Raw genomic sequence first — 12,601 nt, forward strand, 5'->3', positions numbered from 1 at the left:
AGGACTGCCTAAGTGCAGATAGAACATTTTCTTTAGGATAGAAATCCCAAATTCCTCCAGTGTTTGTTTTGCTAACTGGCAGTTCCATGAAGAAGAACACTGCTGACTTTGTTCTGGGAAAGTTTGTTTTCCTCACTTGTACATCTTCTGCTAAGCTGCTCTTAATTCAGATGGAGAAAAGAGATAAGTTGCTGCTGTTCTCCCCCTCCCCCCTTTTGCTGTTGCAAGGAAATAGCAGATTTGGAGTGTGGGGATGGAATTTAATGGGGAAAGAGCATGAGATGAAAGGGCTAAACATAAGCTCTTAATATAACTCCTTTCTAGCTTTCTAAAATGGAATCTGTGACCATTTCAGTTTATAGAAGGGGAATGTATCCACTTAAGACAACACTTTATGCTGAACCCTAGTAGATCCTTCAAAGAAGGTCTTGTTTTTTGTCCAAATATGTTGATTAATCCACATATTTTATTTAGATTTGTTTAAACTCTGATACATCTCTGAATCTTTCCCATGTTCACTATAAAATGCCAGAGGGTGGAGGGGACATAACTTTGTGTTTGACAGCTGAGACATCTGAAAAGGAAATAAAAATATCAATACTCTCCAATCATTGAACATTTTGAACAAAGGTTTCAAGTTCTTCCAGTGTTTTCAGATTTTATTTTTTTGACAGGTTAACTCTTCTACTGAAGAGTGAGCCAGTAATACTCAAGGGAAAAATAAAATATTCAAAGTCTTGTGGAATTTCTGGTAGTGGTATGTTCCTTTTATTTATTTCCTTTTGTAAAATCCTTCCATGCATCTTAACGCTTGCATAGTCTCGTGACAATTTGGATCACCATGAATGCTTTCTATGTAATAAATCACATTACTGCACACATCTCTGCATTTGATTTAAATTCAGTGTTGAAGATCCATAAGTAATTTCTCCCTAAGACTCTGACATGTGTCTGTATCCGGATATCTGTATTGTGTTTAATTGTTAACTCCACATGGACACCTGCATAATTCATGAAGCGCTATAGCAAAGTTCAAGTTATTCTCAAAGAAGCTTCTGGAAAGACAGGCGGAGATAACATTCTTGTCTACCTGGATTTTGAGAAAATTCATAACTCAAAAAGGGCTACCATGCTTGTAAATTTCACTTTTTCCAAGAAATAAAGTTTTACTCTGGGTTTTTTCTTTCCTTTTTAAGGAAAATTAAATCAGCCAGTCTTCATTTTCTGGCAATTTTGAGTAATCAGTGAGAGGTTTACCCATACTTGCATAGGAAAAGTACCTATAGTTGCAGAAAATCAAAGCAACCTTGTCCAAAGTGGTCTGAAACAAAACAATATTCTGATCCAACCAGTGAAGTAAGTTTAGAAACAAATGAAAGATGTCTGGGCAGTTCTTGTTTAAGGGCAGCACAGAAATTTTAAAAATAAATAAAATTTAAAAATATAAAGGAGACAAGATGTGAGATCTGTAAACAGATCCACTTCAATTTTCCCCATCCTTATGTTCAATACAATCCCAAGGACTCAACATTGGATCAAGAAAACAACATATTTAATATTCAGTCCTTTTCTTCTTTGTGGTTTTCTCCATTAACCTTTCCTTGACCCTTTTATTTCCACCCCTGGAAAAGTACAAGCACTATTTGTTATAACAGATAGCTACTTTTGCAGAAGCAATTTAGAGTAGGAAAATAATGGAGAAATGATTATATATCCCTTGCCCAATTTAATTCAAGTGCCATTATTGCCTTCATTCAGATCTGGTCAGAGCTGTCCCAGTGTTTTATTTTATGCCTTAGATGCACATATTATTAGAAATTACAAAGTTCATTTAAATTGCAAGCCCATACATTAACAGAAAATATTTTATCTTATATATAAAATATTGACAGATCCAAGCAACTTTTAAAAACTTTCTGGTGAAAGACTGTCCTCAAAACCATGATATCACTAAATTTCCTACTTTTCATTAAACCTAATAATGTTGATTACTGCATACAATTTCATTCTAAAGCAATTGCTGTGGAGGGAAGTTTGAATGATTACTAAACTATTATTTTAAGAAACACATTGTTTTAATTAGCATTTTTATGGATAGAAACAGTATTAAGAATGTTATGGCATGTCTGTGACGGTCATTAAACCTGACATACACTTTAGGGAAAGTGCACTTCTAGAAAGCCTATAAATGGTAAAGATAGAGGAAGATACTAGTCATTTTCCAGCAACAAGAAAGTTGTAATGTTAAGTCTATAAGTGTTTCTGCATGTTATTGCCACTAGACTTTCTCAAGTACGTTGTGGCTGCAATTTCAAGGGCACTTACCTTATAGCTAAATATTAAGGTTTAGTTATGAATATGAAGCCATAGAACTAGTCAGTACTGCGCACAAGCTACTCGTTAAGCAAAGCTGCACAGTACATCAGCAAATTCTTTGACCAGGTGATCGGTGTTCATCTATATAAATACTGCAGTGCATTTGTAAAGCTTTATACATCTGAGTTAAAATGTATACAAATTTATACATTTGAAAAATTATGCCACTGTAAAAATATATACAAATCTTATTCATGTAAAATATACTTTAAAAAAGACTGTTCTTTGCAAACATTAAAAAAGCAATCACATCAATGCCTTTATGTTTAAATAGCAATTTGCTACACTCATCTGTTGCTCATATCCTGTTAATTAGAATTGGTAAAAGGTTCATTATTGGCTGAGACTGTATGTGCTTGGCAAGCTGATGTCATTTAATATATCTACAGTCCTTTTTCCAGCCAAGTCAGTGTTAAACCATATCTCTTTTCAAAGTGAATTAAGTTAGAAAATCAAATGACAAACTGCATCTTTAAAGTGCCAATGGTGGGGGAAATCTAACTCTGTTAATACCAAAGGGTTAATAAATACACCAGTGAATGTTGGAAAATTGTTCTCTAAATGTAATTAATATATACTATACCACTATTTGTTTTAATTGCACATGTATGCTTCAAATTTATCTTATTAGTATAGTGAGCATGCTGAAATATCTCTTTTAATTTATACCATGATTCACAGAACCAAAATTAAAGAGAGCAGGAAACTTTTTTCAGGAAAGCGATTTTTCAAAAATGTTTTCAATTTCCAAAAAGCTCTTATTGTAGATTTTAAAATCTACTCACATATTCTAATTACCAAGACTGACTGGGAAGAAAGAATAACCAGCAGTTTACCAACGTAATATAAATATGGAATATATATCACAAGCATCATAACGTAGTGTACCACTCCAAAGTAAGGAGGAGTTAGAAATGTCTTGCTATTGTAAATGTCATTGCCCATGGATTCTAAGAAGGAAATGTCTTTTAGATGATAAAATACTTATAAGCAGGTACCATATGGTCTGAAAGATAGTAAAATAGCAGCATCCATCAATATGGATTATTCCAAAATCTCAAAAGCAAGAAAAAGTGGGGCAAATAAATGAAATTTAAAATGACAAGAAGTTAATATAAATAAAGTGAGGCTTCTATTAGACTTCATGATCTGAGTATATGAAATACCAACATATCTAACCCAACCTGATTGAACTGAAGTCCCAGAGTTCTTTCAACAACACAGAAGAATGCAACATGCATGAAGGGCACCAGGGATGCCTGCAGAAGGAGAGTCAAAAAATCAAGATGGTAGCTATGACTTGCAGTTGAAGCCTTACCACTTTTTGTGTGTATCACAATGCAAATAAAAAAGGGGTAGAGTTTTGAGCATGTGGTCACGGCCATCATCTTGACTTATTTTACTCCCACATGGGATGCACTGAAGGCCGCCAAGTTGGATAAGTCTGTACTAATACTGCTGTCAATAATCTTCACTTTGCACGCAACTGAGATGCAGTTTTAACTCTCATATTGCTCAAAGACAACTTTATGAAGCTTTTTTTTTTAAATTCCCCCAAATGATATTAAAACTATAATTTTGCACATAGGTTCTTAGACATAAGACAATAGAACTTATTTATGAATATATAGATTCCACTGTGAAAGAAATAGCTATATGATTATAGTTATTATACAATTACAATGCTGCTTTGGCACAATAGCACAAGGCAATATCAAATCCAGTACATTAGAGCTGATATTTCTGCACAAAAAGATCATTAATTAGATTATGGTGACTTACTGATTTAAAAATAAAGGACAGAGAGAAACTGAGAAAAAATCTCATTCAGTAAATACTCAGTCAATAATATAACAGAAAGGGCTTACTTTGAAACCTGCTGTCCTAGTTACCAGCTTCTCTTATAAATCAGATGAACTGCTTCCACCCACCTTAAGCAAAGTCCAAAATGTCACATAGCTATAATGGATGGTTAGCTTTGGCAGGAATTGTGACTGCAAAGGTGTTTTCTATCTGACATGCTTAGGTGTGTTTTTCAGCAAACACTAGGGGGGCAGCTACCATTCACCTGTTGTAGCAAAACCATGGGCTCTATAAACAAGTGATTTTTGTAATGAAAAACACTCAACGGGCATCTCAGAGAACACAGAAACTTTAAGTTTCAGGCAAGTTTGGATTTAAGCCTCACGGATGAATTTTAATGAGCTCGAAAAAGCCATTTTTAATTTTAGCTCTTGGGTTGTTATATGCCTGTACTGAATCATTTTAACTTACATGTAGGAACTTACACGACTGAATGTTCTTCTATGCTACCCCATACCGGCAAATAGAAAACTGGTTATCTGGGAGAAAGGAATGAAAGACTGAAATAGAATCTGAGAGTATTAGCTTTCTGTGTGGAGGGATTTGGTTTTGGATATTAGATTCAGTTGTGTAAAGCCTTAGAATCAAAGTAGTTTCATTATCACACTGAGATCTATGTTCATATCCAAATATATACTAACTCAGTGACTAAGCAAATGCTTTGGATACAGAAAATCTCAAGTTCAGTCCGGTCAGGTAGGACCAAACATCAGTCCTATCAGAAACGTGTGAAGTCTGATTTCAGCACAGGTAAGCATTCAAGGTTGTTACAAAGCTCAACTAAATTTACTGAGGTCTGCAAATAAAACACCCACTGTTTTTATTTGCAATTCTTCATGTTCTAGGACTTATTTCACCTGAGAAATATTTGGGAATGGAATGAGCTGATAAATCCAACTCTAAATGGAGGACCACAAAGAAGTCCATGCTACTGTAAATGGCCATACTATATTGTCTAGAAGAAGGGCAAAAAACAAGAAAAAATTGAACCCATAACTCAATAGCCTTTGATTTAATTAACCATTGGTGTCTTACGACTCAACAGCCTTTGAAAAAAGAGATATATTTTGAATGGAAAGACCTATCTCATACAAGTTTTATTCTGGGACAGATACTATAAATCCCTATTTCTCTAAAATGCAGTGATGCGCCTAAGTATAAAGTAATGCCCTGTGATTTGCTCCCATTACATACACCGCTCACAGCATTATGTTAAATCACATTTCTTTTGGAATTCATTTTCTTTAAAATCTTTACAAGGAAAGCAAACTCCTCCCTATACACATACATATAGTATTATCATAGGTCACAGAAAACTGTGTACATGTTCTCCATAGAAGGACATATTTCAAATAAAATAGTTATAACATCAACAAACAATAGTATTCCTTCTTCCCGTTAGACATAGATTTCTGCAGCCCGCAATTTTTGTACATAAATAGAAGAAAATAGTCTTTGGAATATTTACATCTTCTAGGATTTCCTGCCAGTGAAGATTTCTGCAGTTGTTTTTAAAGTTGTATTTAGTTTTCATTTTCTCTCCAGCCACGGGCATTCTTTCCAAATTTATATACCAGTCTCCGGCCATCTACACGCTCAAGAATTTCTCTTTTATAATAGTATCTGTTAAAAGGAGATCATGAAATCAGATATATAAAAAACTCATTTGCTGAGCTTTTGATATCATTTGGAATTGCACTTAGCATTTAAGCTATTTTCTCACCAAATCAAAAAATAATCCAGTACCTCATCAGATGTTGAGTTATTACCACATCACAGCCTATGCATAATGCCCATTACATTAAAGACAGAACCAACAGAAAGTATATAGATATGTTCTAATGGTATTACTATTTAAAAAAAGAAATCCCATTGATTGAAGGAAAACTTTAAAACCTCTGTATCTAAAACCTACAGTTATAAATGACATCCACTGAATGTAAAATCCATTGAATATAAAATGCAAAATGTAAGCCAAAATTCTCTTAATCTAATGAAAACTGGGCAGGAACACTGATGCTGTTCCTATATTAAGGGGAATTCATATGATTATTAATAGATGAAGTACAATAAACAGGTTATTATATTGAGCAGAAATGGCAACTGTGAACATTTCTGATGATTCAGGAGGACTTGCAGAGTCCATACATGTCACTATTGTGACACTTAAAGACAAATAGTGAGTCATTGTTTAGTCAAGGAGTCTACAGTTTCTCATAACTGACAAAATCTCTGTTCATGTGAAGACAATTTGGCAGTCTTTCTAGTCATATAATGTGGTTTTCAGGTGGGGGGGGAGCCCTCAGAGCTAAGAACTTAGATTTCTCATCTTGCCACATCAGTCCAACCAGTATCTTTCACTTGGATCAGGAAAAAAGTTCAGGAGGGAATTATACCATAGGAAATAACTTGTGCGTCAACTAACTATAATGTAATAACTATTTTACATTAAAAAAAGGGCCTGTGATTTCAGCATGCTTTGGCATTTGCTTGTGATTGTAGCCAGAGACTAAAAACAGCTGTTTTTTAAAGCAAAATGTTCCCTTTGTTACCTCATGGCACGGCTGAGTTTCTCATATGTCATGCTACTATTGTTTTTCTTCTTTCCCCATAGCTGAGCCACTGCCTCAGATTTTAGGAATCTGAAGATGCCTTCTGACCGATCCTCCCATTTTATCAACCCAGGATTCTTCTCTGGATGCAGGAGAATGTCTCTGATGAACTCCCACAAGTGAGTTCCTCGAGGAGCTATAATAAAACAATGTTCAGAAGAAACATTACTTGTGTTAAAAAATAAAGGGCAGTGTTATACATTTTAGACTCTGGTGGGAATTCCTAATACTTCTTTTAAGAAGTCCTTCCTATACTTTATTAGGCTAGTTCTAAACCCTAGAGTTAATCGTTGGCATTTGCAGGAGGGGGATCAAAACAGGAAATTGACATCACAATTGCAGCCCCACCCCTTTGTACGTAGGTGTAATGGCAACACACATACAAGAGGCAGAGTTTGGATCTCAACATTACAATCCCCACCTTGTCTGTTTTGAGCCCCCTGTAGACAAAGCTAAACTTAGTCCTTGGTTAATGTAATACTCTCACATTCTTAACTCAAATTTACTCATTTATCTCAAAACCTGTTTCACTAAACATTTTCTTATGCTATGTATTATTCTGATATTAAAATTTAGGTTTTAGGGTTTTTTTTAAAAAAATGCCACACAATCCTATATTGCAGATATATTTTGACTTCTAAATGTTAACCTAAGAAACAAATTAAGGAATGGCTGTTTTCATGCCATATACTTAACTAGGTCAAATATAGTACATTAAAGAAGATGTATCCACATAATAAGATGGGATTACTAGTTAGTATTAACCTTGGTTAGTTTTTTCAGGCTTATCTTGTTATATCAGCTCAGGTTAGTTTGAATGCATTATGTAAATTTAGAAAATGGGATAATTCACTAATCAGGTTAAGCACGTTGCATGAATTCAGCCTGGACGCAGCATGCAGTTGAACTTCCATTTGTTTTACTCTAGAAAAAGTGCATGAAACCTGATCAACAGCAGACCCATCACATGTATATATAAGAGAAGCTCATTTCAGGGTTGTTTTTGTTTTTGTTTTTTTGGTAAACTTGGTTGGCACCAATGGAGTTGAAAAGGAATGTGGGATGAATTTTGCCCAGCAGGATGCATATGCTAAAAAAAAGATGGGAATTCAAGAAACAAAGTTCAATACTAGTTTGCTCTGTACTAGTTTGCTCTGAATTTTATGAGAACCTCAACATTACTAACAAAAATAAACCTGCAATCTTCAGGGATTCATTCTTTTTCTCAACTGATCTGAGCCAAGAAAAAAAAATGAAATTTATATTCATTTATGTATATTTTGAGAAGTATTATAAACAAACAAATAAATAAAGCTGTACTGGGTTTATTTGGACATAACAGTCTTTTAGCCAGCCAATCCATTCTCAGATATAATGATGAAGATTCAAATTGAGAATCAGGGAGCAATAACATTTAAAGAAATATGGTAGAATAAAATTATTTTAATCCTGTAATAAGGAAGAAGAGTTTTTAAAGTTTTCTTTAGAATGCAATGCCTGAAAAGGCCCAAATATAATACAAATATTTCTTTACTTTTTAGATATTTAGATATTTACAGTGAGCATTTGATGCTTGACCAGGGTTAGCCCCAAACATTTTATTGCATGAAACAGACCACCAGATAGCAAATGACAAGCTTCGTTCCGGGAGTACCAAAGCTAGCCATGTTATCTAAATCTTACAAGTGCCTTGCATGGAGATAGCATAATCATTGTTGTTGGAATCATCATTCTTCTGTCCTTTCACATCTCCAACATTACCACCTCTAGTGACCACCTCACTAGACTTATTCAAGTGGTATACACTTGAATTATTACCATTAAATTTAATTATCACCATTAAATTTCTTGGCAGAATCACATCATACTATTAGTGTGTTGGGGTCATACTTGCAGAAGAGAAACCTGATTATGTGGGCTATGGGCATGCAGAAGATATCTTTTCTAGACAGCTTTGGACAAAGAATCAATGGCAGAAACATTTCTCTATTTGACATTAATTCCAGAGGGGAAAAATGCATGAGGGAGGCATTCTGCCTAATTACAGGTTAGACACTACTTCTGTTGTTTTTCTTCAGTATATCACATTCCATAAGTGTTTAATGTACCCTTCACAGGGTAGAAATCCAAGAATAGCTGACTTACTGTGTTTCTTATTGTGTGATTTTTGAGGGTGATCTTGTGGAATTTTCTTCACTTCTGAAGAATCTTCTGTAACAGAAAAGGGAATCAATCAGTTCTTGCCTCTACAGATCTGAATCTATTCTAGAGATGATGATATACCTAATCTACTTAAAAGTATGTCCCATTCTTCAGCTACATGATCCTCAAGGTTTCTGGCCACAATTGGAACAGCAGCATAAAAACAAATTGGCCTTCAAAAATTTCAGTAACAAGTTTTTAAACCACTTAGGAGTAAGTTCATTGCCTCTACCTCAATAAAGTGCAACTTTCACAGAACAGCCAACATTGAAAATATCTGTAAGTCATAGAAAAGTTGAAAACATTCTCCCCCTCTTCCCAATGACAGCCCAACCCAGACTTCATAGAATCATATTGGAAGAGACCATTTAAGCCTCTGAGTTCAATTTCCTGCTTAGTGCAGGAATTCAAATTAAAGCATCCCTGCCAGATGCTGTCTAAATCCACCTAAACATATTCAATGAATGGGAGACCACCATCACTCTGGGTAATTGAATGGTTCTTGCATTCAATCAGAATGTGCCTTCTGTAACTTAAATCCATTATTCCATGTCTTGCATTCTTGGTTTTCTTTTGTGTAACATCCTTTCAGGTATTTGAAGAGTGTTATCATTGTAAGTCTTCTCTTCTCAAAGCTAAAAATACCCAATTCTCTCTTCACAGATTTAGTTTCTAGTCACCTGAACATATTGTGCCTTTTTCTAACCTATCCCAGTTTATCTGAATTCTTCTTAAAGTTGGTGCCTAGAATTTGACATAATACTCTAGGAAGAATCTGATGAATGCAGAATAAAGTAGAACTATTATTTCCTATGATTTAGAAAACTATATTTCTGTTGATATAAATGTGCATTTCCTTTCTTTGCAGGCATATCACATGCTGACTCACATATAATGTGTGAACAATTACTATTCCACAATACTGTTCTCAATCCAGGTAGCCAGGTATCTAATGACCATGCATATGATTCCTGTTTCCTAAATGAAGACCTTTTCATTTGCCTCTGTTTAATTTAATTTTGTTATTTTCAGCACATTTTTTTAACCTATCATGATTCAATGTTGTGTCATTGGCAAATTTGACAAGCAATCCCCCTATCTCTTTATCTAAATAATTAATTAAAAAGTTGAAAAGTATAGGGCTTAGCATCAAACATTGTGGTTAAGTTTGATGAATCATTGATGAATATTCTTTGAGTAAGACATTTGAACCAGCTATTTATCTGTGTAATTGTCATGCCATCTAGACTACGCTAAACTAAATTGCTAAACAGAATATCCTGGGTCATTTTGACATATACTTTGTTGAAATTAAGATACACTACATCAACAGCATTTCCACAATCTAGTAAATAATTCAAAGTATTCTCACAACCTACTGAATAGATTCAAGCAAAAATAATGGTTTTCATTGCTTACTCTTTGCACCTGGCATTTTAGTCCTATTGCTGTTAATAGCCATATGCCATCTATTTATATATTCTTTTTAAATAATTAAAAACTTCCTGCTTGAATAATATGTGCTATATTATTGAGCTGTGGGCTCACCCATAAATTTAGGCTGCAGTCCTATTCCTATCTAAATCAGTGGGGCTTATTTCTAAGTAGACATGTTTGGCATTAGGCTATTTATCAGTCACTGTGTGAAACAATACTTTATTTGCTCAGATTTGAACTCAGTCAGCTTCATCTAAGTTCTAATATTCTGAAAAATAGAGAAAAAATGTTCCCTCAGACAAGATTAAAATGAAATTCAGCAAAAGTTCTAATCCTTTGTATTATCCTGTTACTCTCCACAATTTGTTATAATAGTATATACAGGTAGTCCTTGTTTAGCTACCATTTGCAGTTATGACAGTGATGAAAAAGTAACTTTATGACAATCCCAGCATTTACGACCTTTGCAGGTCTGTAAAGCAAAGGAAAGCTGAAGTAAAATCATAAAATCATGATGCTTCCCTTAGCGACCACTTCGCTTAATGACTGAGTTGCTGGTCTCAATTGTGCTCACTAAATGAGGTCTACCTTTATCTTTTATTTTTTTCATATCGAGGAAACATATAATATTAACACATATAATGACCTGGCAAAGAGCTGTTTCTGAGGTAATGAAAAAGCCAAATCCAGAGGATTTGTTATTGGAAATTCTTCAAACCAACAAATTTACATAGGCAAGTTCCTTCTCACCATTGATGTGTATTCCCTCATGTGATAAGAAGGAACAGTTCCTGAACACTGACAGTTTTAAATAAAGGGGGGGGGATCAGGGGGCATAGGAGGATGGCATGGATTGAGGACACACTCCAACATATCTGAAAGTCAGTGGGTTGGGGAAAGCTGGACTAAGGCACTTACCTACTAATCTAAAGCTGGTAATAGGGTTATATTTACCATATTTGCCAAAATGATAACCAGTTTGTCATGTTGATCATTTATATGTTATAAATATATAATAGAATATATACAGAGAGAAGTAGATAGTTTCTATTTATCATATTTGCCAAAATGATCGTCCGTTTAAGATGAACTCCCAACCCCCTCAAGAGAAAACATTGGCCAGAGAGCTTTGCCTGGAACTCAAGTTATGCCTGAATCAGAGCACACCTATTACAGTATATACTGGCAGAAAACCTTAAAGCCCACATGCATTCTTTCTCCTACATACATGCATAAACTGTCACCACAGCTTTCAATGTAAATTAACTATTTGCATGTGCAAATGACTTACAGTAAATACCAGCCCCAGCTTCTGTTCCAACTTGCCAACTATTTTGTTGCAACGCTGATAAACATTCCAGGAAAATGGATATAAACTACCACTACAGAAGAAAGCGGCAAGTCCTTTTGCTCAGAGCTTAAAAAAAAACAACAACAACCCAAAACAAAAACCTCAGCTAATTACATTCATGTCTTTTCTGCACTGGCAACTTGAGAGCACCATCCTCTTATACAAACTGCTGAGCTTGTGGGAAAGCCATAAAGCCTAACTAAGGCTTGCTGTTCCACCCTCACAGAAGGAAGCCCGCCATTAAACCAAAATCCTTTGGGAATTTTGCTCTGAGTGTGAGAATCCTTAAAAAGTGTAAATTATTTTGGGATTGAGGCAGCACACAAGCAAGCAAGCAAGCAAATAAATGAATGAAGGAATGAAGGAATGAATGAATGAACAATAAATTAATAAATCACATCACCTGATATTACATCTTATTTTAAGGAATAAGGGGAAGGAATCCTTGCAGGTTTTGAACTGTCTGGTGATTTCCTCCAACCAGCATAGTGATGTAAGGAAGATATGCGGTGGGGAATTTTACAATTTTACCGAAACCTCACTATTCTCGCAGATGCCTGGTATTACATTGTGACTGATGTCATAGCAGGACATTTCATCAGCAAAGAAATGCCATCAAAACTATTGAAAGAAAGCAGTTGAAGGCAAGACTTGTCAGCACCCAGAAAAAGCCTATTTACATCACAGTCTGTCCCTCTCCTGCAATCCATGGCCAAGCCTCTCTTGCTGCTCTGTCAGGGCTGGCCTAGGAAATGCCTCT

At 34.9% G+C, this 12,601-nt stretch overlaps 1 protein-coding gene across 6 annotated transcripts in view; it reads right to left on the reverse strand.

The window, feature by feature from the left end:
• Window positions 1-234: 234 nt before the first annotated feature.
• Window positions 235-12,601, reverse strand: part of EHF (ETS homologous factor) — a 39,340-nt gene continuing 26,973 nt past the window's right edge. For 5 of the 6 annotated variants that reach the window (XM_025175374.2, XM_025175373.2, XM_007441731.3 and 2 more), the window contains 3 exons: window positions 8,997-9,062; window positions 6,792-6,987; window positions 235-5,862 (listed from right to left, as the gene is read on the reverse strand). In XM_025175374.2, coding sequence (XP_025031142.1) covers window positions 5,763-5,862; window positions 6,792-6,987; window positions 8,997-9,062 — 362 coding nt within the window. In that variant the 3' untranslated portion in view covers window positions 235-5,762. The remainder of the gene's footprint in view (window positions 5,863-6,791; window positions 6,988-8,996; window positions 9,063-12,601) is intronic. The other variant, XR_003086209.1, reaches the window with a different exon arrangement.

Source organism: Python bivittatus, unplaced genomic scaffold (genome assembly GCF_059951505.1).
Source record: "Python bivittatus isolate LINGU-HERP-01145 unplaced genomic scaffold, Pbiv_v1 ctg000480_np1212, whole genome shotgun sequence".
Classification (NCBI taxonomy): Eukaryota; Metazoa; Chordata; class Lepidosauria; order Squamata; family Pythonidae; genus Python; species Python bivittatus.